The sequence below is a fragment of the Phytophthora cinnamomi genome (assembly GCF_018691715.1).
Source record: "Phytophthora cinnamomi strain GKB4 chromosome Unknown Contig45, whole genome shotgun sequence".
Taxonomy (NCBI): Eukaryota; Oomycota; class Peronosporomycetes; order Peronosporales; family Peronosporaceae; genus Phytophthora; species Phytophthora cinnamomi.
Genome location: NW_027150978.1, coordinates 298,564 through 322,424, shown reverse-complemented (window position 1 = coordinate 322,424; position 23,861 = coordinate 298,564). Strand labels below are relative to the sequence as shown.

Sequence of the window (23,861 nt, the reverse complement as noted above, 5' to 3'; positions counted from 1 at the left end):
ACGACTGACTGACTTACCTCGCACGGCACAGCTCGCACCGCGCGCACGCTTCCTTTCAACGCTCGGTCGTCGGCGCGTACGCCGACTTCAACCTTCTTCACCTTCTCGCACGGGTTCCACACACCCGTCCTACCTCTCGCCAGGGTTCTTCACACCCCTCCTTCCTTGGTATTGACCGTACTTGTTTTTAACTCACCAGTAGTACTCCTGGAGTACTATAGTATCATACTTTAGCAAAGGAATTGTTGTTTTTCTGATAGTTATGATCTTCGGTTAGGAGAACGAGCATAGCAAACCACTAAACGGGAACAGGTTTGCGTCCGCAACTCAAGCACTTGCAGTCGACGCTGCTTTAAGCCTTGTACGCCAGGTACGCCTCCAGCATGCTCGTGGTGGCGCTGTTGAAGCCCTTGACGGGGGCGTTCTCCGTGCGCGAGGCGTTGAGCTGCGCGCGCACCTGCTTGGCGAGCACCTTGCCGAGCTCGACGCCCCACTGGTCGAAGCTGTTGATGCCCCAGATCGAGCCCTGCACGACCGTGCGGTGCTCGTACAGAGCCAGCAGCTGGCCGGTGGTGTACGCGTCCAGCTTCTTGAACAGCAGCGAGACCGACGGGCGGTTGCCCGGGAAGAGCTTGTGGTTGCGCAGGTTCTCGGGCACGCCCTCGGCCTTGAGGTCCTCGAGCGACTTGCCGCGGGCCAGCGCGTCGGGCTGCGCGAAGAAGTTGGACATGAGCTCGTCGTGGTTGGACACGGGCTCGCCGGCGAGCTGCACGGGGTTCTGCGACTCGCAGAAGCCCAGGAAGTCGCAGGGCACCACGCGGCCCTGGTGGATGAGCTGGTAGAAGCTGTGCTGGCCGTTGGTGCCGGGCTCGCCGAAGTTAACCTCGCCGGCCTGGAACGGCAGGTCCACGCCCTCCACGGTCACGCGCTTGCCGTTGCTCTCCATGTCCACCTGCTGGATGTGGGCGGCGAAGCGCAGCAGCGCCTGCGAGTACGGCAGCAGTGCGCGCGAGCTGTGGCCGAGGAACGACGAGTTCCAGACACCGAGCAGGCCCATGATCACCGGCAGGTTGCTGCGCAGCGGGGCGTCCAGGAGGTGCTTGTCCATGGCGTGGGCGCCGGCCAGGAACTCCTCCGTGATGCCGAAGCCGTACTGCAGGGCCAGGGGCAGGATGCCCACGGCGCTCGTGACGCTGTAGCGGCCGCCGACCCAGTCCCAGAAGCCGAAGATGTTGGCGCGGTCGATGCCGAACTCCTGCACGAGCGGCACAGCGGAGCTGGCCGCCACCATGTGCTTGGCCACAGCGTCGGCCTCGCTGGCGCCCTTCTGCTTGAGGTCGTCCACGAGCCACTTGCGCAGCGTGCGCGCGTTCAGCATGGTCTCGGCCGTCGTGAAGGTCTTGGACACGACCACGACGAGCGTCTCCTCCGGGTTGAGGCCGCTGGTGGCGCGGGCCACGTCCACGGGGTCCACGTTGGCCAGGAAGCGCAGGCTGCGGCCCTCGGCGGCGGCCTTGGCCACGGGCTCGTAGCGCAGCGCCTCGAACACGAACTCGGGGCCGAGGTAGCTGCCGCCGATGCCGATGGAGATGACGTTCTTGAGCGGCTTGCCCGTGGCGCCCACGAACTGGCCGGCGCGCACCTTGTCGGAGAAGGCGCGGATGGCGTCCAGCACCGCGTGCACGTCGGGCACGACGTCGCGGCCGTCCACGAGGATCTCGTCGCCCTTGGGGGCGCGCAGCGCCATGTGCATCACGGCGCGGTCCTCCGTGGCGTTCACGTGCGCGCCCGAGGCGATGGCCTGCAGCTTCTGCTTGAGCTGGGCGGCTTCGGCCAGCTCGAAGAGCAGGTCCAGCGTCTTGGCCGTCGCGTTCTGGCGCGAGAAGTCCAGGTAGATGCCCTGCTGCTCCGTGCGCATGGCGGCGTTGCGCGCGTCGTCGGCCAGCAGCTCGCGCAGGTGCGTGGCCTTGATCTCGGCGGCGTGCTCAGCCAGAGCCTTCCAGGCGGGCGTGTCGCTGATCATGGCGAGGAGGGAGGAGGGGGAGGAGGAGGAGAAGAAGCGGCGGGACCTGCGCGCTATGGAGATAATTGCGGAATGACGTTGGGGTGGGGGAGGGATCCTGCGCCCTGCTGACGTTGAGACCGTATTAAGCGGCCAGAGGGAGCGCGTCACTTGAAGTGGGGAGGGGTGTTGACGGGGGAATTGTATGTGGTGACCAGGACGGACGCCCAGGATCACACTGTGCGTGGAGAGAGTGATTGTAACGATGATGAAGGGGTATAGATTGTGGAGAGGTATTTTGGACGCCGGTGCTGCTTTTACGTTTTAACTCGTAAAAACTTCTGTTTCGCCTTTGTCTAGGCAAGTGCTGCGATTGGCTCGCGATCACATTGTTGTGGCACATAAACCGCCAGGCGCGACACTCGGATGACGGGTGACGAGGTTGACGGCGCTTACGTGCCCCGAGCGTTGGCTCTTGACTTGCGAAGTTATTTATTTTCCCGCGAAAGTGGTGGTGGCGAACCGCTCGCTGCAATCGGTCCGCCGTGGACGCACTTTGTCGAGCCATCGCCAGCGCCTCTATGCAGCCTTGGCAAGCGCCACGCACGCGGCTCCGGACACGTTGCCGGCGTCAGCGCGTCCAGACTTTATACTGCCGGCGCCGAGCATTCGTATCGTGGATGACGGTGCGCGCGACTGGACTCCAGTATAATACATGTAGAGCGGTCAGTGTTGGCAGACGCGGTGACCGCCGACAGCAGCGACAGTATCAGCTTGCTCGGGCATTGACATAGCAAGGTCAAGCGCTGGTGCCCACGCTTTTTGTCCACGTTCTAGCGGGCGCCGCGCCGCGCCGCGGAATACTCACGGGCGCCTGCGACAGTCGGCTCAAGTCTGGCGGCCTCTTCGCCACCGACACTAAAGCACTATTAATCAAGTTTCCCGGAGCAGAGCATGCCGTTACGTGTCTCGCGAGGGCAGGTCAAGTCGGCCGGTTTGATTGCCATGATTGTGGAGATAACGAATCGAATCGCCATAGCAGATGGGCGTGGGCGTGACACACGAAAGGATGTTGACGTGCCGCAGCTTCTTCACCTGCGACTTCGTCACTGGTCCCAAGTGCGACGGGTTTCATCCCGACAAAACAGTTCGGCTCCATCAAATTTCGCTTTTTATTCGGGTCAGAGAGAGTTTTGCGCTCATTTCATCACTCGGGTAGTGTTCTACGAACATAACTGCCGATCGTCCTCTTGCCTACCTCCGTTTTCAACATTAAACGAGCGAGATCACGCTCCTGAGTTTGTCTACTTCCGTACGAAAGGCTTGATAAGCAATGTATCTTGGGTCGCTCTTCGGCAAGCCCTTGTAATCCCCAGCACACCATTAACTTTGCCCAGGCTTAGCTTTTGCTTCATCCACGAGTTGATCTGCTGATACTGCACCTTCTTGGCAAACATATTCAGCCCGGTGCTCGTTCAAGTGAATGCACGAGCCTCGCCACCTCACCCTCCGAGTTCGTTGTCTTCAATAAAAGTTTGTAGAAATCGTCAGCAATGAAGAAGGAATCAAGCTCTCTGAAGCGTGCAGGCTGTCTGTCGATGTACATCTCAGTGTACCTGGCCCACTGATAGAAGTTCGGGTTCTTCTCCAACTTCACCACAGTCTCTCCGAGTCGTAATTTGCCGAAAACATACTCCGGCTTCTTCCCAGACGCCAGCCACATTTTGTTAGCTAGCGTTGACAAGCTACTAGCCTTTGACGACACCTTCTGCGTTAGCCCTGCAAGCTTCGATAGTCCTGGTATGTTTAACCTCTCTTCGCTGTTCTCGTCCGTTCCATCGGCGGCATGCGGTACATTGTGCGATCGTAGCAACCTCTTCGTGGTGTCAGGTACATGGATACTTGCGGTGAGGGGGATTTGGCTCCCGGTGTTTATCTTGGACAGAACGCGTTGGTCAGCGCATGCAGCTTCAGTGATAGCCAAACAGATGACGACGGCCAGCGTCATCGCACAGTGCATGAACATATTTGATCAGTGTTTGCCGGCACTGGGTTCTTGAGTTTCTGAGTGCGAATTTCAAAATAACAATTATTTGAGCCGGAAGATGGCGAATGAAGAGTCAATGGCCAGCGATGCACCTGTGAAATTCACAGCGGCGGTATTCACAGTGAATACGATCGTTGTCGATACCAAGGTAAAGGGCAGCCGGCTTGTCATGATACTTGGCGTGAAATCCTGGGATCGCTACTGATCGCGTGAACTGATTATTGCAGCTCTAATGACGTCGAGAACGCGTGAAGTACCTCCACAATAAGCCTGCGGTAGCACATCAAATTCGCAGTTCGAAGAACTGTCGTTTGGGGCTGTTTTTCGGATGTCATCAAGTAACATTGGTGCAACATTCTCATACTCCAGGGATGTCAGTAACATAGGTGCAACACCATCCATCTCTGGAATAAGGACGGTTAACCATCAACAGCGCCTGCAGTCGTCCGGAGATCTACGACTACTTCGGCGTTCGACAACTCGTGGTCCATGAGGAACGTGCTGTTCTCGTCGCTACAGGGAGAGTGCGCCTTCATGATGCCGCCGCCGCACCAGCTACACCGCCCGCTCACTACGGTCACCCGGCCGGTTTCTTCATCTGGCTCATCGACGAACCCGTGAACTCCTACGTCTCGCGTCGTTTCTCGTTCGGCGTTCTCGACTTTATCTCCCTTTACTCCTACCCTTGCTCAGTGGTCCAAGTGGCTGCTAATTATTATCTGTTACTCTATCACTACCCGCCTGTTCAGTAGCTGTGGCCCCTACTCACACGTTATTAGTAAGTATTGTTCAGCTGTTACCATCGGCACAGCTGTCATTGTGCTCATGGTATGTTTTTCGATAATAGATTTTCAGGTCAACAGATATGCAGTGCTGATTCTCTGTCTATATGCAACAAATAAATAGTGCTTGCAACAGGCGAGCAGTGACTGTGGAGGCCCAACAGACGAGCAGGGGGAGAACAACAGATAATAATTATTTTCCGGTCCAAGCCTCCAACATCAGGATGCAAGAAGAAAAACGGTTATGCGCTCTATCCGCTGCCGTTTTGCAATCTTTTAATACCAATTAATCTATTCCTTTTCAGTCTATATGTCGTTTGTTTCAACCTTCGAACTGCGCCTCCCCCCCGGGTCCACCACCCGGGTCCCCGAATTTGGGTTGTCACAACAAAGTGCTGTACCAGCACACTAAAGGATTGGACATAATTATTCCATCATCTCGTAGATTGAACAAACCCCCTCACTCCGCTGGTCTTGGAGGGCCGATTAGGGTGATTGACTAGCACTACCGAGGTTACAACGATCTATATTTGCCTTAAAAAGGATATATGCAAGTGTAAATTGTAGGGCTGAATGGGATGGCCAGGCACTACCGGATCGAGGGTTTTGGCTCATTGTTAGTTTTAAGGACTTGAGCGCATGTTGCACTACATACTCCACCTTTAGAGCGTGTTGTGTCGACTAGAAAGTTTGTTTAGATCAACTGAAGAGCTTCAATTGAGGGGAGGGGCGAGGTGGAGGACTACGTAAATAATTAAGCAGGGCAGGGTGTGTATGGGGCGAGGTGGAGGACTACGTAACTAATTAAGCAGGGCAGGGTGTGTATGGGGCGATGTGGTTCCTATAATGCGGTCACAGTGATTTCAAATACGCGGTAACGTGTAACAGCAAGTGTTAGTCATATCGCTGTAGCTATGGTTATAACAACAGCGCTTTTGCAACTACAGATCCAAGGCAAAGTATTTCGTAGCATTTATTACTACGTAGGTGATATTTTAGTAAACCTGAGTGAATCGATGCCCACAGCCGCAACTAAATCGTTTGACACCCTAGCTTCTTGTTGCTGTTTGTTGTGTTGATCAGATCCGTTCGTGAATATAACCGTTGTCGATAAAGGGTAGCCGGCGTGCCATCATAATTGGCGTGAAATCCTGAGATCGCTACTGGTCGCGCGAACAGATTATTGCAACACTACATGTATTAACGGATAATGCCGATTTGTATACGGTACGCAATTTCTGTATTATACCTTTAGTTATCAAAAGGTACTCAAATTGGATCGGTACACTAATTCTAGTCCTACACAGACTCTTCGCTGTTCCAAATCGTAAACTCATCGAAACAGTCCTCACTGAGGGCACCTCCATTGTCGCTCACGTCGTTAGCATTTTCTCCAACGCGCGCCTTCCACGTTGAGCAAAAGAACTCGCCGTAAACATCGTGTCTCGCCACATACCAATCTCCAAATCTTGGAGAAAACCCAGCTGCGCTCAACGACGTCAGCTGGAACATCGCGCCAAGCGACGTTCACCCAGTTCGCCACGGTCTCAACCAATGGCGGCTTTGGATTTCCTCCACTAGAGTAGAGCACAGCATCAGACTTCTTCCAGCTGCCAATGATGGGCGACTGTTGGTCCTTGAACGACTTGTAGATCCCGATATCTCCCGCTTGCACGTAGGGTGTCAATCCACCTGGGATGACGAACATCTGCACCCCTTTCGCGGTGCACCGAGCCTTCACTATCTTAGAGATGTGTGCACGCATGCTGTCCCAGACCAGCGCTTTTCCCTGCGCGCACGTGTCGAAAATGGGCGGAAACACCAGATCCAGCCAACGAGTGAGATGCGTTGAGTCGACCCATGCCTTGGGTTGGTTCACGATGTAGACATTGCCGTAGCGCTCAATCTTGCCATCCTGCTTGGCCCCTTTCCAAACCACCAGCAGGGCAGCTTGCGGTCGGTTGCCGTGACGGCCAGCACAGCCGTTACCCACATTGAAGCAAATCCCATAGACTTTAGCACGACGTGGCGCGCTCCAACTTGGTCCACCGTCTGGCGGTGCGGGTCCTCGAAGTAGACTGCGCCTCGTCTATCAGGATGGTGTGATCGTCGCTAAGACCATCGATGCGTGACGTGAGATAGCTTAGAAAGCTTACCGCCCGGTCGGTCAACACATCATCGGTCAACACGGCAAGATTGGTGGTGCGGCGCAGCGACAGCCTGCACCGACGCATGAAGCCCATGACCCAGCGGTCCGACGCAACGAAATCAGCATCACCCAGCTCAGATGCGGCAAGCCGCTGCCCAGCGTCGCGAACCCAATCGCGAGATACCTGCTCTTTTGCAGACCGGCGAAACAGCACTAGATCGAACAGGATATCCTCGATCTCGGAGAGCCGTGGCTGAGCGACCGCCCCACTAAGGCGGCTGCGTAGCGCTGGCGCGGCCTTGATAGCGGTGCGCTGCTTCCACCAGTAGCGCACCTGAGCTTCGGAAACTTTCCAGCCGCGCTCGTTCTTGAAGTAAGCAGCGGCTGGGGTGGGCACACCGCCGTTTTTCTCGATCCACTGAACGACCTCTTTCTTCTTGGCCATTGACTTGGGCATGCGTGACAACGGCATCTTCACTGGGAGTGGTTTCGCCGCTGGGGGTTTGTAGGGCTGGTAAAACGCAGAACGAAGAGAGCCGACCAAGAGAATTGGTGGTTCTGGTCATTGGTGGCTGGTGGTGACGGTATTATATTTGGTACGGTACACTATTATTTGAGTACCGCCAAAACGGTACACAATTTGGTCTAGGTATACTATTTGGAAAAGATCTCTATTCGGCATTATCCGTTACATGTAATACAGGCGTCCCCGCCTAATTCGCCCCCGCGATAGGTAATGAAAGTAACTCCGTTCCCGATTGTATGATAATTTTTGTCAGGGTTTCATAAACAGTACGCAAAGCGAGCGGAGCAAGTCGATCCCCAGCCAATTATTACTATTAAACTATACTGCTTCGGCTTCGACGTATATCAAAGATAGCGGTATAGCAGAACAAACGAATGACTACAGTATTGTTGGTTCAATCCGACCTCAGCTCGCCATTGCTTTTGCACTCAGCTACGCACGCACAACACTCATTGACGCACTCGTTTCTACCTTCCACTTAGCAACTCGACACCGCAATGGATAATTCTATCGATACGCGTGTCGATAGAATTACGTTTCCACAACATCGCTGTTTCCGATATTGTGGAAACATACATCATCTTGCCGCCACCAGAAGAGAAGTTTCCTTCCGAACCGAAAGCACTGGCCGCTGTCCATCGCTGGACACGAGACCATAACTTCAATATGACCAAACGCCGCGCGTTCTACACCGATGAGACGAAGATGACTGTATAGAAACGTTATTTGGATTGCGACCGCACCGGTAGGCCAAAACCAAAAACAATCTATCGATAAAGATGACAGTGTTCGGCCAATGCGAGGTTCTAAGCGAATGGTCTGCAAAGTGAAGCTGGTTGCCAGGGCAGTGTCAATTGAAGACCCAAAAGGCCTGTGAGACATTGTCCACATTCGAAACGGTAGTCAGCTCCACAACCTCGCTGAGTCTATGGGTACATGCGCACGGGTTGTCGCAAGTGAAACGCACGAACGTGCCAGCGATTCGGTGCAGCCCCTGGTGGAAGCTCGGACTGCTGCTGGTGTAGCACTAGAACAACGCTACTCCAAGCAGATCCCCACTCGTAGGTGGCCCCGAAGGATATCACCAACACCAGAAACGCTGTGAGACGTCTGGAGATGGCTACTTAAACCGCGATAGAGGCACTGTTTGTTGAACTATCTAACAAAGGGTCCATCTACCGCTACGACATCAGGCCCGAGACTCAAGAGCTCCGTTATTTGTTCTGGGCTCACCCAGGAATTGTATCGACACCACAACGATATCCTTTTAGTGGCTAGTACCGGGCTGTTGGGCGAGCTCCATACTAGCCAGGATACGTTGTTGACGAGTCTTCGTAGCCTTACCTATACCCTCCGGTGAGTAGTCTTGGTGAGGCTCCTGCTCAGCCCCACCTGGTAAACGAGGAGACTTCCGGGAGCACTGAGGATCCATGCTAGCCCTAGCTGTACGCAGAGAGCGATGCAGCTCGCTAAGGGCCGGTGATGACTCACGCGACATCACTCGAGACTTACGCTACGCTTCTATGCAAAATTTCTTGTTTGAAAACGCGACTATGTCGACGTTATGTGGTTACCGAAGCGCTATCAAGGATCCTTATCGTGTAAAACGTTTGGTGCTTCCGCCAGAGTATAGAAACCGGAGAGATACTGTTGCCCGCTTCGAGCGATTCTGATTCGGCTTTATTTTCATTGGCTTGCTCGGTGCCGTTGAGCAGCGTTGCCCGCAGGGGGCATAAATTGACTGCAATTGTCGCCAACCCCAGGCTTGTGTGCACACGCGTGAATACAAGCTGCGACTATGTGATAGCATGCATCATTTTCTCCAAAGCACAAGCAAGCGCAAGCTTTGCGTTTGGTGTCCACGACCCGTCCGCTCTCCGATATACTCTCAAGCCACTTGCACTCGCGTTGATGAACTTCGTAACTTGTTTCACCGTCTCCCCTTCTGTAGCCGTTATTTACAGAATTCTCTGATTCACACGATACACGTCTGCATCTACAGTTCCGATACAGGACAAGCACTCTACGAAGAGGCAACCTCGCTTGATCAATAGACGGTAGAGTTGCATCAACCTTTCCGATGCGCTCGTAAGGTTGCAAAACCGGGTCTCTCGGTTCAAAAATGCGAGCCGCGCCATGTTTAAACTTTTGGTCAATTCATCTGGAGATTGACCACCCAGGTATTCTAGGTTCAGACGTCGGTGATATCGCTTCAACGGATTGTTGGTTGCTACGTATCCCCACGGTGTGTGATAGGCCTGTCATTTCGCATAGCGCCGAGATTCTATAACACATGATCTGTGAGCTTCCGCACAGCCGGTTCGGGCGTGAGCCCTCTCCGTTTGGTCAGAACGCGATCTTTGAATATAGGGAAGTTGTAGTGGGTCTAACTTGACTCACTACTTTAGCTTACACGTTGCGCTACGTGTATGAGGAAGCGTAAGTACTTAGTAATTACTTAGGTTAATTATATTTGAATACACAAATATAAGTTAAGTAAGATAGGATTCCAAATGACTTAGATTAGGTAAAATGAGAACTGTATTTGTTTGTAAATTGATCTTCCTCCTAGAACTGCTAAAACTGTTTATCATCTATGAAAGGGGTTGACAGCGGCTGGCTGTCAGAGCCCCGCTAATATGCACGTCTCTGATTGGTAGAAAGATGCTGCTTTCTACCAATAGGATCTTTTGGGTATGTGTGGACTACTCACTGTGGTGGTCCACTTCAATGTATCCATTGGTGTGTCTTACACCAATGTGAGGAAGTATCCAAAACTTTTAACAGATAACCTATCTGTTAAATTCACAAGTGGCTTGCAGCCACTTGTACGTGTAACCCCGTTACAGAAGTCCTGCTCTGCTTTCGTAGAATCCCTCATACACCGAGCTCGTATCCTCGTGAGATACACGATGTGTTACTGCGTATTTCCATACATTCTGCGTCACATGAAACCAGCACATAAGAACCACCGAATGTGGTATCTCGCTCGCACAGGCATTGAATTGAGCTTTATCGACATCCATCATGACAAATACAGGCGTAAACGGAGCTGCGAAGGCTTCCACATATACTCGTTTTATATACCGTAAACACCGATCAATGCCAAGCTTCTGCTTTTGAGACATAAAAGTTCGCAAACGGAACAAAGTGGCTGCTTTGATTAGAGCATCCAATCACCCACACCGAATAGTCACGGATAACCATGTTGTGCGTACTATCCAAGTGCATTATTATCGCTGTGCAATCGCTGTGGCTTTGCTCGGCAACGTAAGTACCAACATGCCGAAGGCATGCTAACTCGGAATGGGAAAGCCTCGGAACCATCGTCCAAGCGCGAGACGATTTCATATCTTCTGCAAAAACGAGAATCAGGCTGTGTGTCACAAAAATAATCATATTATCGTCATCTAGAGCCTGAATATATTGCTGCTCATTGACATACCCATCACAAATCCCAATCATAGGGGTCAACGACTTCTTTGGATTGTTGCGACACCAGTACTTCACAAAGTCATCACTTGCTGATCGAATGGCGCAGATCCTCTGAGTGTATTATCAACCGCCATAGCAGTGATAACAGCAAAAAGGCGCGCTGCTGTTGTCTCCACACCAGTACTTAGCTGATCAACGATGAAAGCCTTCATCTCGGGAGCCAATATACGCTGAATGTGGCTGGATGATCCGTCAATGCCCCCCCCCCCCCCAAGTGTGATACTTACTGGAAAATATCGCATGTTCCTGAAGATGGGCAAGCCTGAACTAAAACCGACATGGACAGTCCCCGTCGTTGTCGTCGCTGGAGTCGTCATCATCGGAGCGCGTAGGGTGGCAAAAATGCGCGACGCGACCGGCATGTCGTTGACTGCGCTCGCATAAGGTGCACATACATAGTTTCCTTGTAATTTCGGTTAAATAGATGATCTATTGTGCAGGTGACAGGGTTGCATTTTTTGCGCTGTAGGATGGGGGGGGGGCTCGGAAGAAGCCTATCGCTCCTGCTGCAGTTGATCGCCGGATCTGTGTCCATCGTGGTCTGCTACGGGTTTCAACTTCGTCTGCGCTGTCGAAGTCAGACGCAAGCAGTTCGCAGACGTTGACGTTAATGTCATCCGCTGTGTCCTCCATGGCAAACGCAAAACTGCAAATAAATTCTAGTTGTAGTGCTCCGCTGGTCTCATCCTATTGATAGCACTTCACACATCACTGGTGGTAGTACCATTTTTAACAGTAGTGTCTTGTTTATTTTCTAGGGTGATTCCTTCACGTATGTCAGAATCTCCTACTCCACCTTTCGCTGCCGGTGCATCTTTTTCGGATGTAACGAACGCTTATCTTGCGTGCAGAACCACTCCACTCTCCCCTGTCGTGGTGACGCATGCAATGACATATGAGCTGGCGCTTCGGTAGGTACCGCGAACGGTCAGGGCCCAAGATGCACCCGACGTGCGTGAGATCAGTAGGCTGCGATCTCAATGAATGAGGGTGCGTCCTTCGCGACGGAGACGTTGAGACAGCGCCTGTACTAGGAGAAGTTTGTTCACTGGCACCAGTGGGTGAGGGCTAGTTTGTGGTCATGGACAACATCTCACAGCTGCGACTACAAATGCGGTACGACTGAGTTGTACCGTGTGAGGCTGTAGTGGGTCTAACTTGACTCACTACTTTAGCTTACACGTTGCGCAACGTGTATGAGAAAGCGTAAGTACTTAGTAATTACTTAGGTTAATTATATTTGAATACACAAATATAAGTTAAGTAAGAAAAGGATTCCAAGTGACTTAGATTAGGTAAAATGAGAACTGTATTGTTTGTAAATTGATCTTCCTCTAAAATCTGCTAAAAACTGTTTATCATCTATGAAAGGGTTGGCAGCGGCTGGCTGTCAGAGCCCCGCTAATATGCATGTCTCTGATTGGTAGAAAGATGCTGCTTTCTACCAATAGGATCTTTTGGGTATGTGTGGACCACTCACTGTGGTGGTCCACTTCAATGTATCCATCGGTGTGTCTTACACCAATGTGAGGAAGTATCCAAAACGTTTAACAGATAACCTATCTGTTAAATTCACAAGTGGCTTGCAGCCACTTGTACGTGTAACCCCGTTACACCATCCCCCCCTTAAGGTTAGACGCGCGGGGTCTCCGCACGTCAATCTTTGGAATTGACCATTCGTCAATTCTCCGCGTTTGAGAGAAGAAATCCGCGCTCATTCAACGATGAGCGCGCCTCAGAAGAAGTCCGCAAAGTCGATGGGGAGTCATCTCTCCATCGACGACTACTCGAACGCCAGAAGGCGAAGTACGGTGACGTCGTCGACTTCGACGACGACGATGAAGACATGGAGGGCGAGGAGGACTCGCCCTCAAAGCGTAAAGACTCAGTGTCGAGCGAATCGCTCGACCCTCACGCCAAGAACGTTCGCCCGCGTGAAGGGGGACGAATCGGACGCTTCGAGTTCGAAGCGTTCGCGTACTGAGAGTGATACCCCACTCGCTTCAGCTGGGGCTCTCAGTACTCCGCGCGCTGCTGCTGCAGCGCGTGATGTTAAAGCTCAAGGCTCTCCGCGCTGCGCCTGCAGCGCGCGATCCATGGATGCCGTCCGCGTCCGAGATCGCGGACCGGTTTGGGAACTCGGTACCTCCGAATGAGGTGCCGCTGTACGTATGCAGCGCCATCAAAGATGACGCTGTGGCTGCCGAGCTGCACTTTGATGCGGAAACGCATCAAAGGCGCGATACTACATCGGACTCTTTCATGAGCTCCGATGGTTTCAAAGCAAGAAGACCTCTTCTCGCAGCAAAGTGCCCGAATGGCAGGCACTTTGTCAAAGCTGGAACGCCTTTGTTGAGAACTTCAACAAGAGGCCGAGTGCTTACCGTGATCGGATTAAGCAAGCGCGTGATCGCTTCGAGACGTACTCGAAGCGTGGAAAGCTGGAGCAACTTCATGTTGCTGCTGAGGAGGCAAATGTGCCGTGCGCTGTGCCCGAGGGCTTTCAGTGCACGAAGTGCTTCCCAGGTGCGGTCCGCTTGAGCGACCGCGACCTGAACGGGTACACGTCGTTCCGTGTGCCCGAAAGTCTCAAGAGCTCCGTGCTAAGTTCTTAGCACGTGAGGGTTCGGGCGCTGGCGATGATCGCAGCGCTCGCTCTACTCCGCTGTGCCAGTGCGTACTGCTCCTCGTACGCCCTCACCATTTCCGGAACGTCCTCCAGCAAGACGTTCCGCGGCTCCCATGTATCTCGATGGGGAGGAAATCCTCTCCAACGAATACGAAAACGAGCCCCTTGAGGGTTCGTTTTCGGGATACTATGGTCAACAATCCGCTCAACAATCCAGCGGGTTGAGCCGTGGGCGTCACGGATCGGCGGTGGCGGGGGGTGGGAACACGCCCGGGTATGATCAGCCCCGGGCTGATCAGTATGCGCCTCTCCACGACCGGGTGACCGTCGTGGAGCGTCTGTAGGCGCTGAGTTCGCCGCCCTAAAACAGGAGCTGGCGAACCAGAAGGCCCAAGTCGCGGCGGTCTCGCAGACCGCCTCGAATATCCAGGTCGAGCTGGGGACCCAGATGAAGGGGTTGCTCCAGCGCGTCCGCGCGCTGGAGGAGAGGTTGCTCGTCGCCGAGGCCAAGTCCTCCGCTTCTGCCTCGGCTCCTGCCGAGGCTTCGGGTCAGCCGAGCTAGATGGCTCGTGCTGCCGGTATGGCTTCAGCCGTCCGACGTAAAAGGTCGGATGGAGGCGCATGCTAGACGGTATGTCTAGCGTGTATGCGTTGCCGTGCCGTGCCAACACAGTGAACGGCCCGATGAAGCGCGGAGCAAGCTTGCTTGCTCCGAAATCCGAAACTGCATGTCTAGGCAGGTTTTGTGTAGCTAACAAAACTAATGAACCAACTTTAAATTCATTTGTGTTGCCTCTGCCCGCATTGTCTGCGTTCAGCTTCTGTTGATCAACAGAAGCTGCTATTGTGTCTTGGACAAACCGAATCACGGCTTGTCTTTTGGTGATGAAACTGACTGCATCCGAGCTGAAGTCATTCAGCTCGCTCTCCGCTAGAGGCCCGGCCTCTGCGTGGTTCTTTGCGGTGTCTGCGCCCTGCGCAGACCCGTGGTCGTTAAGCCATGTTGTTGGGGGAGTCTGCGCCTTGCGCAGACTCATGTGGTTTGTCCATTGTTGCAGCTGACACTGTGCAAGTGTCAGCGGTTTCTGCGGCTGCTGTATTGCAGGCGTAGATCCTCCCCCACTTAAAGTGGGAGCCATCACTCCGAGTAAACTCGGTAGACGTGGATGCCGCATGGAATTCACGTAGAACGGTGTATGCCCGGTCGAGGCATGCACTGAGTTATTGATGGCAAACTCTGCCATCGATAAACACTCGCTCCAGTATTGGAACGAGTGAGCGTAGCTCTTCAACATATCGACGAGCACGCGATTCACGCGCTCGGTTTGACCGTCCGTCTGCGGATGATCCGCAGTCGACATGGAAAGCTGGCTCCCAAGAAGTGTAAACACTTCTTGCCACAGGTGCGCTGTGAATCGCGGGTCTCTGTCCGACACGATGTCGGACGGCATGCCATGGTGTTTGAACACCATGTCGACGAGCAGACGGGCCGTCTGCTTCGCGGTTACCTCTGCTGGCACCGCAGCAAGATGTACCATCTTGCTGAAACGGTCTACAAAGACCACAACACCGGTGTTCCCTCCGCTATCCGGGGGAAGACCAAAGATGAAGTCCAAAGACATGGACTTCCAACACTCCGACGGAGTCGGTAGTGATTGCAGTGGAGCCTGCGCGAATGGCGCAGGCTTCACGCGTTGGCATACCTCGCAAGCACGGATGTACTTGCGCACCCACTATACTGGTGATGCCAGTAGAAGTCGCGCGTGAGAAGGACGTAAGTCTTCTCACGTCCGAGATGTCCCGCAGTCGGGGCATCATGATACTCGTACATGATCCTGAGTCGCAGGTCATGGTCATTTGGCACGACAACGCGATCCGCGTTGTCGTCGACTGCGTTGTAGAGTAGCAGTCCTTCGTGCACACGAAAGCGGTGTGCACGCGCTCGAAGGTGCTTGGGCAGCTTCTGACGGGACTTGTCAGAAGGCGCTGTGCCATAGGCCAGCAAGAGCTTCGCGTCCGCGTCGTGCGCATACGCGGCCTTCACATCATCCAACAGAGATGATGTGGGTTTGCTCGATCGCATGGCGTCAATGGCATTGACGTCAACAGCTTCTGCATAGTCCGGCCGACGTGATAACGCGTCGGCCACCACGTTCAATCTTCCGGGTTTGTATTCGACCCGGAAGTTATACTCCCAAAGAATGAGAGCCATCTCGCCATTCTTTGTGAAATGTGTGGCGACTTCACTGCGGTGCGCAGTGAAGCATGGTCGGTGTAGACCACAAATGGTCTACTCCCAAGCAAGTACACTCGGAACTTTGCGAGTGCATACTTCATGGCAAGGAGTTCCTTGTCATGCACCGGATAGTTGCGCTCAGCTGGCTTCAGCTGACGCGATTGGTAGTAGACGACACGATCACGGCCCTCGTGATCGTGCTGCATCTAACGCGCATCCGATCGCGAAATCGGATGCGTCACACACTACGTGAAATGGGCGATCTTGGTCAGCCACTGCCAAGATCGGCGCCTCAGTCAAGCCCCGCTTGACTGTATCGAATGCCTTTTGGCAATCGGGTGTCCAATTCCACACAGCTTCTTTCTTAAGAAGCTGTGACAGCGGGCGGATCTTGCCCGCATAGTCCTCCACGTACTTGCACAAGTACGTGGCCAAGCCAAGGAACTGCCTCAGTTCCTTGACACTTGAAGGCGTTGGCCATTCGTTAATCACTCTGACCTTTTCTGGGTCAGGGTGGACACCATTCTTCCCTACGAGACACCCGAGGACGGGTATCTCGCTCGCCCCGGAGATACACTTCTTCAGGTTCGCGTAGAGCTTATGCTTTCGCATAAGCTCAAGTAGCTGCCGGAGATGCACCCTGTGCATCTCTACGTCGGTCTTCCCGTCCACAGCCCGGCTGTGGATGAATACATCATCGAAGTAGCTCGGTGCGAAGTCGCGCACCGAGCGCAACAAGTGCGTCACGCACCTGTTGAAAGTCGCAGGGGCATTTTTAAGCCCCTGTGGCATTACTAGCCATTCCCAGAGCATGCCGCTTGGCGTGCTCACTGCCGTGAGAGGGATATCGCTCTCACGCATTAGGATTTGATAAAATCCATCTCGCAAGTCGAGAGCACTGTAAACGGTGCTCCCGGCCATCGAATCGATGATAACATCTTTTCGCGGTATCGGCGTCTGCGCCGGTACCGTCGCATCGTTCAGCTTGTTATAAGCATGAACGATGCGCCATCCGCCCTGTGGCTTCTTGACACAGAACGTCGGAGCACTGTGCGGGGACTTTGATTCCCGCACTTGTCCTGCTTTACGACGACTTTCAAAGAAGTCGTCGATCGCTTTCACTTGTTCTCGCGGCAGTGGCCACTGCCGCGTGACACAGTACTTCGTGCCCGGCACGAGATCAATCTCGTGCTGAATGCCCTTATCCTGCGGAAGCTCCGCAGGAATGTCTTCCGGGAGTACGTCTTTGTACTCCCTCAACAATTCGTAATAGGGACTCGACTTCAGCGAGTCCCAACCTTGTTCCTCGAAGCGCTCTCGCTTCGTCTTCGCACTGAGAGTGTCTTCACTCTCAGTGGTACTTCCCATGAAGAGCTGCCTCAGCTCTTCGCTCTCGCTCGCCGTTCTTTCGCTGTCCGAAAGAACGCAGACTTGCTCGATGCGTCCATCGTGCAAGTCGCGCATGAAGCGCTTCCAGCTCATGGCTGGAAGCGAAGTCAACTCCGACGCCGTCGTCGGAGGACTAGCGAGTTCCATGTCACGATACTGGAATCCAGTATCGGTGCGCGTCAAGACGCTTAGCGTCTTGACATTCGGCGTCACCGCCGCAGTCTGCCCAGCAGACTGCTCTTGTTGCGTCTCGGTCCCGGACCGAGACTTGCGCAGCGTTTTCCGCTTGCGCCGTCTTCTTGTTGTGCGGAGCCCGGCTCCGCACAGTTGTTCTTCTTGTCCAGGCTCGGCCGTGGACAGTCGTTCGCCGGCGGACCCTGTCCGCGGGCGCGCGGTATCAAGCCCGGCTTGACCGCATTTTCCTTCGTGCAGCCCGGCTGCACGGTAATGTGTCCCCTTCGCCGGCAGACCCTGTCTGCGGGCGCGCGATATCAAGCCCGGCTTGATCGCATGGCGCTTCGTCGTGCAGCCCGGCTGCACGACAGCATGCAAATTGCGTCAGTGCGGTACGTTTGCAACCGTCCGCACTGTTTGCAGCGTCAACTCCCGGAGTTGACACGCCTTCGTCACCTCGACGCCAATCATTGGCGGAGCCCCTCATGACCGAGGGTGCGTCGGCTCCCGGAGCCGACGCGTCGTTGTCGACCTGACCGCTTCGGGTCAGGGACTGTCCCTTACACGCTTGAACGTGGGTGTTGGTTCCCGGAACCAACACATCTTTTTCTTCCGACGTCGGCAGCATTGCCGACGTGGATTTCTCTTGTGCGCGCCCTCGCGCACTTCCTGGGCACTCCGGGACAGCAGCATGAAGCGCTGTCTCGACTGGCGAGCCGCGCGCACCTGTTGGTGCGTGCGCTGCGGTAACAGGGCCATCGCTCTCTGTTCCGCTGTCGCGGCCGAAGCGCACGAGCGTGCGCTTCTTCCAGTCTATCACCGGATCATGCCGTGCAAGCCACGGCATGCCCATTACCACGTCGAACTTATCGTCCAGGTCCAGGACGATAAAGTGTTCGACAAACACTCGTTGTTTGTACGAGAAGCGCACGTTCACGACGCGCTTCTCGGTCTTCACGATGGCACCTGTTGCCAGTCGTACCTCCAGAAGACTTCGAGGTGTATCTACCTCCTCGAAGTCAAGTCTCGACAGGCTTCGTAGTCGAACAAAGTTGTTCGACGCGCCTGAGTCTACCAAAGCTCGAAGAGAGTCACTCGCTCTCTTCGAGTAAACCTTCAAGATGACTAGGTTCGGCCTGTCATCTTGTTTCTTACAGTGAGAGCTGGTCTCACTGGGGGCTGCAGTCCTCAGTGTCGCGTGCCCGATGTCGGCACGCGCGACTGCATTACCAGTAGGGCGCCCCGCGCCTACTGGATGTTCGCGTTTTTTGTTGGTCCGCGGCGATGCCTAGCATCACCACGACGGCCACCTCCAGGGGGCATGGGAGCTGTGCACTCCCGTGCAAAGTGACCGATCCTTCCGCAACGGAAGCATCGCACGTTACCTCCCTGCTGCTGGTAACCAGCAGTTGTTGCGCTCGAGAGGTCCATTGGTTCCGGACCTCCCGTCCTCGCTACCGGGCGTGGTTGCGGCCTCGGCACGTTCACATGCAGTTTAGCCTGCCGCAGGCTAAACTCCTCTTGCATGGCAAGAGTGATCGCAGCTTCGAGAGTACTCGGGTACTCTCGGAAGAGATAGGTCTTCACAGGCCCATCTCTAAGTCCTTTCATGAACGTGACGACCTTGGTCGCCTCGTCAATCGGGTTAGTCACGATATTTGATACCAAATATCGTGCGCGCTGCGCGTAAGCATGGACATCATGCTTACCCTGCTGAAGGTCGAGGAACTCCGCCCTCGACCGGAATTCGTTTTGCGGGGGCTCAAACGCTTGTTTGAGCTCCTCCTTGAATACTTCGTACGTGCTGAAGCACGTAGGATCGGAGAGTCGGCGTCCATACGCCCAACTCCTTGCGCGTCCGCCAAGGCAGGACATGGCGAACGCGACCTTCGACAGCGGGTCGACGATGCGTCGAGCCGCTATGGCTGTGTCGAGTTCGACAAGCCATCGGAGGAGAGGCTCGCCCTCTCTTCCCACGTAATTGCTTACGCTCAACTTTAATGGTTGAGCACGCGGTGTCGTCCCTGACGACGCCGTCACTGAGGAAGCAGCGTCACGCTGCTCCTTCATGATGAACCCCAGAGCAACACCATGTTGCTCCGTCGGCGATAGCGTACGCAGCATTGTAGCTATCGCCGCTTCTCCATGACTGTTGACAGTCGTTGGAGGGCCTCCCACTCTGGATCAGACAGGTGGGGGCAGTCAGCGCGTGCAACATGCGTTGCAGGCGTGTTGGAGCTCTCCATGGGCACCTCCGTGCTCATGTGGTTCTCGGCTCCGCGTTCGTACACCGCGTACGAACGTCAAGCAGTCGGTCGTTGGACGGACTACAAAGTGCTACCAGGTGTAGTGGGTCTAACTTGACTCACTACTTTAGCTTACACGTTGCGCAACGTGTATGAGGAAGCGTAAGTACTTAGTAATTACTTAGGTTAATTATATTTGAATACACAAATATAAGTTAAGTAACAAAAGGATTCCAAGTGACTTAGATTAGGTAAAATGAGAACTGTATTGTTTGTAAATTGATCTTCCTCTAAAATCTGCTAAAAACTGTTTATCATCTATGAAAGGGTTGGCAGCGGCTGGCTGTCAGAGCCCCGCTAATATGCATGTCTCTGATTGGTAGAAAGATGCTGCTTTCTACCAATAGGATCTTTTGGGTATGTGTGGACCACTCACTGTGGTGGTCCACTTCAATGTATCCATCGGTGTGTCTTACACCAATGTGAGGAAGTATCCAAAACGTTTAACAGATAACCTATCTGTTAAATTCACAAGTGGCTTGCAGCCACTTGTACGTGTAACCCCGTTACAGAGGCAGCTCCAAAAAATAAGATGTTTACAAACCTAAGTCCAAATCGCTATTTAACAAGTGGATTCGATAGACACACGTCTTGTAAATATTTTAACCCCTTGATTACCAACGTCGTAAGATACGACATCCCAAAAATCGTATGTCGTAAGTTACGACATTACAAGTGCTCATAGAATTTGGCTCGGATAAGAATTTCCAATACTTTAATCAAGTGACATGCAGCTGTATGATAAGTATCAAATGAAAGAGGCTTTTGCAAAAACACATAGAGAGCGGGAGGTTTAGGGTTGAAAACGAAGTTGGGATAGGGGAACATTTGGAGGAGCGACGATCGCTGTGCTTGATGCCACTCATTTCAAGATTAGCCGGGTGGCGCGAATTCGATCGAGTGCACGCGGGAGAGCCGCCGCCGCTCTCCACGAGATCGACTTCCCGCACTTGTGGCGCCAGCTCCGGGCGGCGGGGTGGACGGATAAAAAGCCGACTGGGCTGTCCCTGCAGTGGGGGTACGTGACCCCTGATAGAGCCCATGTCTTCTATGGTGAGGCCGCGCTGGTGGAGCACGCGTTCAAGTCAGGATTGCTGGACCAGGGCGAGATTTTGACGCCCACGAGCGCGGCGGAGGACACGAAAACAAGCGCCACGGCCAAGCCCCGGACGACAAGCGCGGCGGTCAAGAGGACGGCAACGAGCGCGGCGGCCAAGCCCCGGACGACAAGCGCGGCGGCCAAGACCACAACGATGGGCGCGGCGGCTATAGGACGAGCTCGAGTGCTGAGTCTGCTGCGGAGCAGTTTGACGCCGACTCCATAATCACTGCTTCTCAAATTGATACGAGCGTGGAACTGTAGCAGAGGACGCTTGATGCGCTGCTCGACAGCAACTTGGACTTCGAGCTTTCGCAGGCGGCTGTTTCGCTGGAATTTGGATTGTCGGCTGGTTGCTTGACTGTGGGCGAGTCACAACAACAAGCCGCGGCGTCACTGCAGCTGTTGTCCGAGGCGTCGGGTCTCGAGAGCGACACTGAGCCGCCTGCTAGGCCTGCTGCAACGACAGGTCCGACGCTCCGGCCGCGGATCAAGACGGACGTCAACTTTGTAGCTGATGACGAAAGCATGAACGAGTACGAGAGCTTCAGCTCTTGCGAGAGCGATGGTCAGTATATCGCCGAGGATGAAGGTGATAGCCCAGTCTTTGAAGAGAACGACGGTGACTACGATGTGATCTCCGAAGCCGACGCGGTCCAGATGGACGACGCCTTCATCAGAGCACTGCAGATCGGCAATGACGCCTTAGACAAGAAGGCAAAGAAAGCGCGTGAGGCCGTTTTGCGCGGTATGCAGTGGACGTCTGTGTCGTCGACATTCGAGAGCGACGCGCCTGCTTATGATGGACTTGGAGGAAAAGTAGCGCATCCGAAGCTGGAGTTGCGCGCGCGAAGCCACTCGCCGCTGGAGGCTTTTCTGTTCTTTATGCCCAAGTCGCTGTGGGTCCACATCAATGTAGAGACCAACAGATACTGCCTCCAGCAAGTTGACCGTCGAGCAGCGGCGATTCAGAGGAAACAGGTCTCGTCGTGGCGCGAGACGATAACCCAAATCCGGCGGAGACTCAGGGCGAAGCCGGCGTATCAGACGCAAGAGATCCTTCATGACGTCGGTCTGCTCGTGGCGCGCATGCCGTGCCCACACAAGCGCCGCTTGTGCTCGCACTGGACGATGGTCGAGGACGGAGCTTTGCCCGCAGGGACCTTCGGGAGGTTCATGGCCCGGAATCGCTGCACGGACATCATCCGCGATCTCCACATTGTGAACAACGAGGCCCCACGCACCCGGGACAAGCTGTGGAAGATTCGGCCGGTCGTCGACAAGTTGCAGCAGCCGGTTTTGGCGGGGTGGTCGTTACCAGCAGTGTTCTCGTTTGACGAGGGCGTGCTGCCAGCGACGTCCAGGTGCAATACGACGCGAATGTGCATGCCGGACAAGCCGAATCGGTACGGCACAAAAATGTTTATGACTTGTCATTCCCGATCTACCTACTGCCATCGGTACGATTTTTTTGCTTGAATCTGCATGTTGTAACTTACGACATTAGTACTGAATTTACATAGCTTTGTCGTATTTTACAGCTTTGAGATATACGCTGGCAAGCGAAGGAGCGGAGATGATGACGCCAAATTTGATCATAAGACGGGCGCCATCGCTGTGGTTCGGAACCTCAACATTATACTTGGGCCTGATCGCCTTCCGTGGCATGCGGTCGTGATTGACCGGAATTACACGTCGGTTCTACTTGCGATTGAGCTGCTGAAGATGCAGGTGTACGTTATTGGTACAATCATGACTAATTGCTTAGGCTACAGCGCCAGGTCCGCCCGGCAAGCATCCCGCGCGGAACGTTCACGTTCTCGCGCTCGGTCGCGGTCCCCACCATGGTAGCGTTCCACTGGTGGGACCGCAAGCCTGTGCACTACCTGTGCACGGGCGCGGTAATGGCGGAGTCATCTATCGGTCGCAACGTGAAGCAGGTAGGTGCGGTCACGGTCCCATGCCCGGCGCCGGTGACAGACTACCAGCGCTGGATGGGCGGAGTTGATGTGCACGATCAACTCCGCCTCCAGTCCTACTCCTTGCAGACGTCGACCAAGTTTACAAAATATTATAAGCGTCTGTTCCTTGGCATGGTGGACCTTGCGTTGGTGAACGCGTTCATCTCGCATAAGGAGGCCGCCAAGATGGCGGGTACAACTCCGATGAAGCGAGCGGAGTGGTACGTAGTGCTACAGAACCAGCTGCTGCAGATGAAGGCCGAAGACTTTGCCGGTGTCGTTGCGACCCCATCTACCGCCAGTCAAAAGCGAAGGCGCTCTGTTGTTCGTCTCACCCACGCACTGGAGCAGGCGGAGGACTGGGTGACTGTCAGCGGAGTCCAGAAGCGCCGCCAGCGCTCGTGCAAGGTGTGCGCTCTGCTGCGCACGGACCATAAGAAGAAGTCCTTCGCCACGACGTTCTTCTGCGAGCGTTGCTCTGTAGACAATGCGAAATGCTGGCTGTGCAATAAAATTAGGCGTCAGTACGGGGGGGGGGGTGGCCAAGACGTGCTTCGAAATCTGGCACGACGACTTCGACGGCGGGTTGGCGATTCCGCAGGCCTTGGGGAAGCGCGTCGTGCTGCGTCGTCCTGGCAAGAAAGCGGGGAAGCGCCGGAAGACGCGCCGCGAGCTGGAGCTTCACAACGAGGAGGGAGACGACGAGGGCAGCGAAAGCGGGAGTGGCGGGAGCTGCACAGCCTTCGTGTGAGCGCGGTGCTTGCGTGTCACGTGATGAGAGCTCGACTGACGATTGCAATGCATTTTTTAGTCAACGTCTGCTTTCTTTGTTGTTTTTTTGACAAGTGACTGACTTCACTGTGCAACATTTCTTGACTGACTTGCAGGTTTGTACTGTCTTTCCCGTAAGATTTCTCGTCACTTACGACGTAGAAATCGTCACATGATTTCAAAGAGGTATGACTTACGACATTGAGTTGGAAAACCTGTTGAAAGGTTATACACCTAACCGAACGTCAAACATCAGCTCCATACGATTTCTAAATGACACGGCTTCGTCGTATAA

The 23,861-nt window shown here is 54.2% G+C and overlaps 4 protein-coding genes across 4 annotated transcripts; 2 read left to right on the top strand and 2 right to left on the bottom strand.

Annotated features, from left to right (window-relative positions):
- Positions 1-352: 352 nt before the first annotated feature.
- Positions 353-2,023, bottom strand: IUM83_15625 (glucose-6-phosphate isomerase; the record flags this gene model as incomplete). The annotated part of the gene is made up of 1 exon (XM_067940458.1): positions 353-2,023. One exon carries the CDS (start codon positions 2,021-2,023, stop codon positions 353-355), a length of 1,671 nt encoding a protein of 556 aa, XP_067790623.1.
- A 4,823-nt stretch (positions 2,024-6,846) lies between these two features.
- On the bottom strand, positions 6,847-7,437 carry IUM83_15624 (Pogo transposable element; the record flags this gene model as incomplete). Its single annotated transcript, XM_067940457.1, has 1 exon — positions 6,847-7,437. The coding sequence occupies one exon, from the start codon at positions 7,435-7,437 to the stop codon at positions 6,847-6,849; it is 591 nt and encodes a 196-aa protein (XP_067790584.1).
- A 13,248-nt stretch (positions 7,438-20,685) lies between these two features.
- IUM83_15623 (uncharacterized protein) lies at positions 20,686-21,060 on the top strand (the record flags this gene model as incomplete). Its single annotated transcript, XM_067940456.1, has 1 exon — positions 20,686-21,060. The coding sequence occupies one exon, from the start codon at positions 20,686-20,688 to the stop codon at positions 21,058-21,060; it is 375 nt and encodes a 124-aa protein (XP_067790583.1).
- Positions 21,061-21,131: 71 nt separating this feature from the next.
- Positions 21,132-23,546, top strand: IUM83_15622 (uncharacterized protein; the record flags this gene model as incomplete). The annotated part of the gene is made up of 4 exons (XM_067940455.1): positions 21,132-22,240; positions 22,603-22,774; positions 22,970-23,203; positions 23,280-23,546. The coding sequence occupies 4 exons, from the start codon at positions 21,132-21,134 to the stop codon at positions 23,544-23,546; spliced, it is 1,782 nt and encodes a 593-aa protein (XP_067790558.1).
- Between the last annotated feature and the right edge of the window lie 315 nt (positions 23,547-23,861).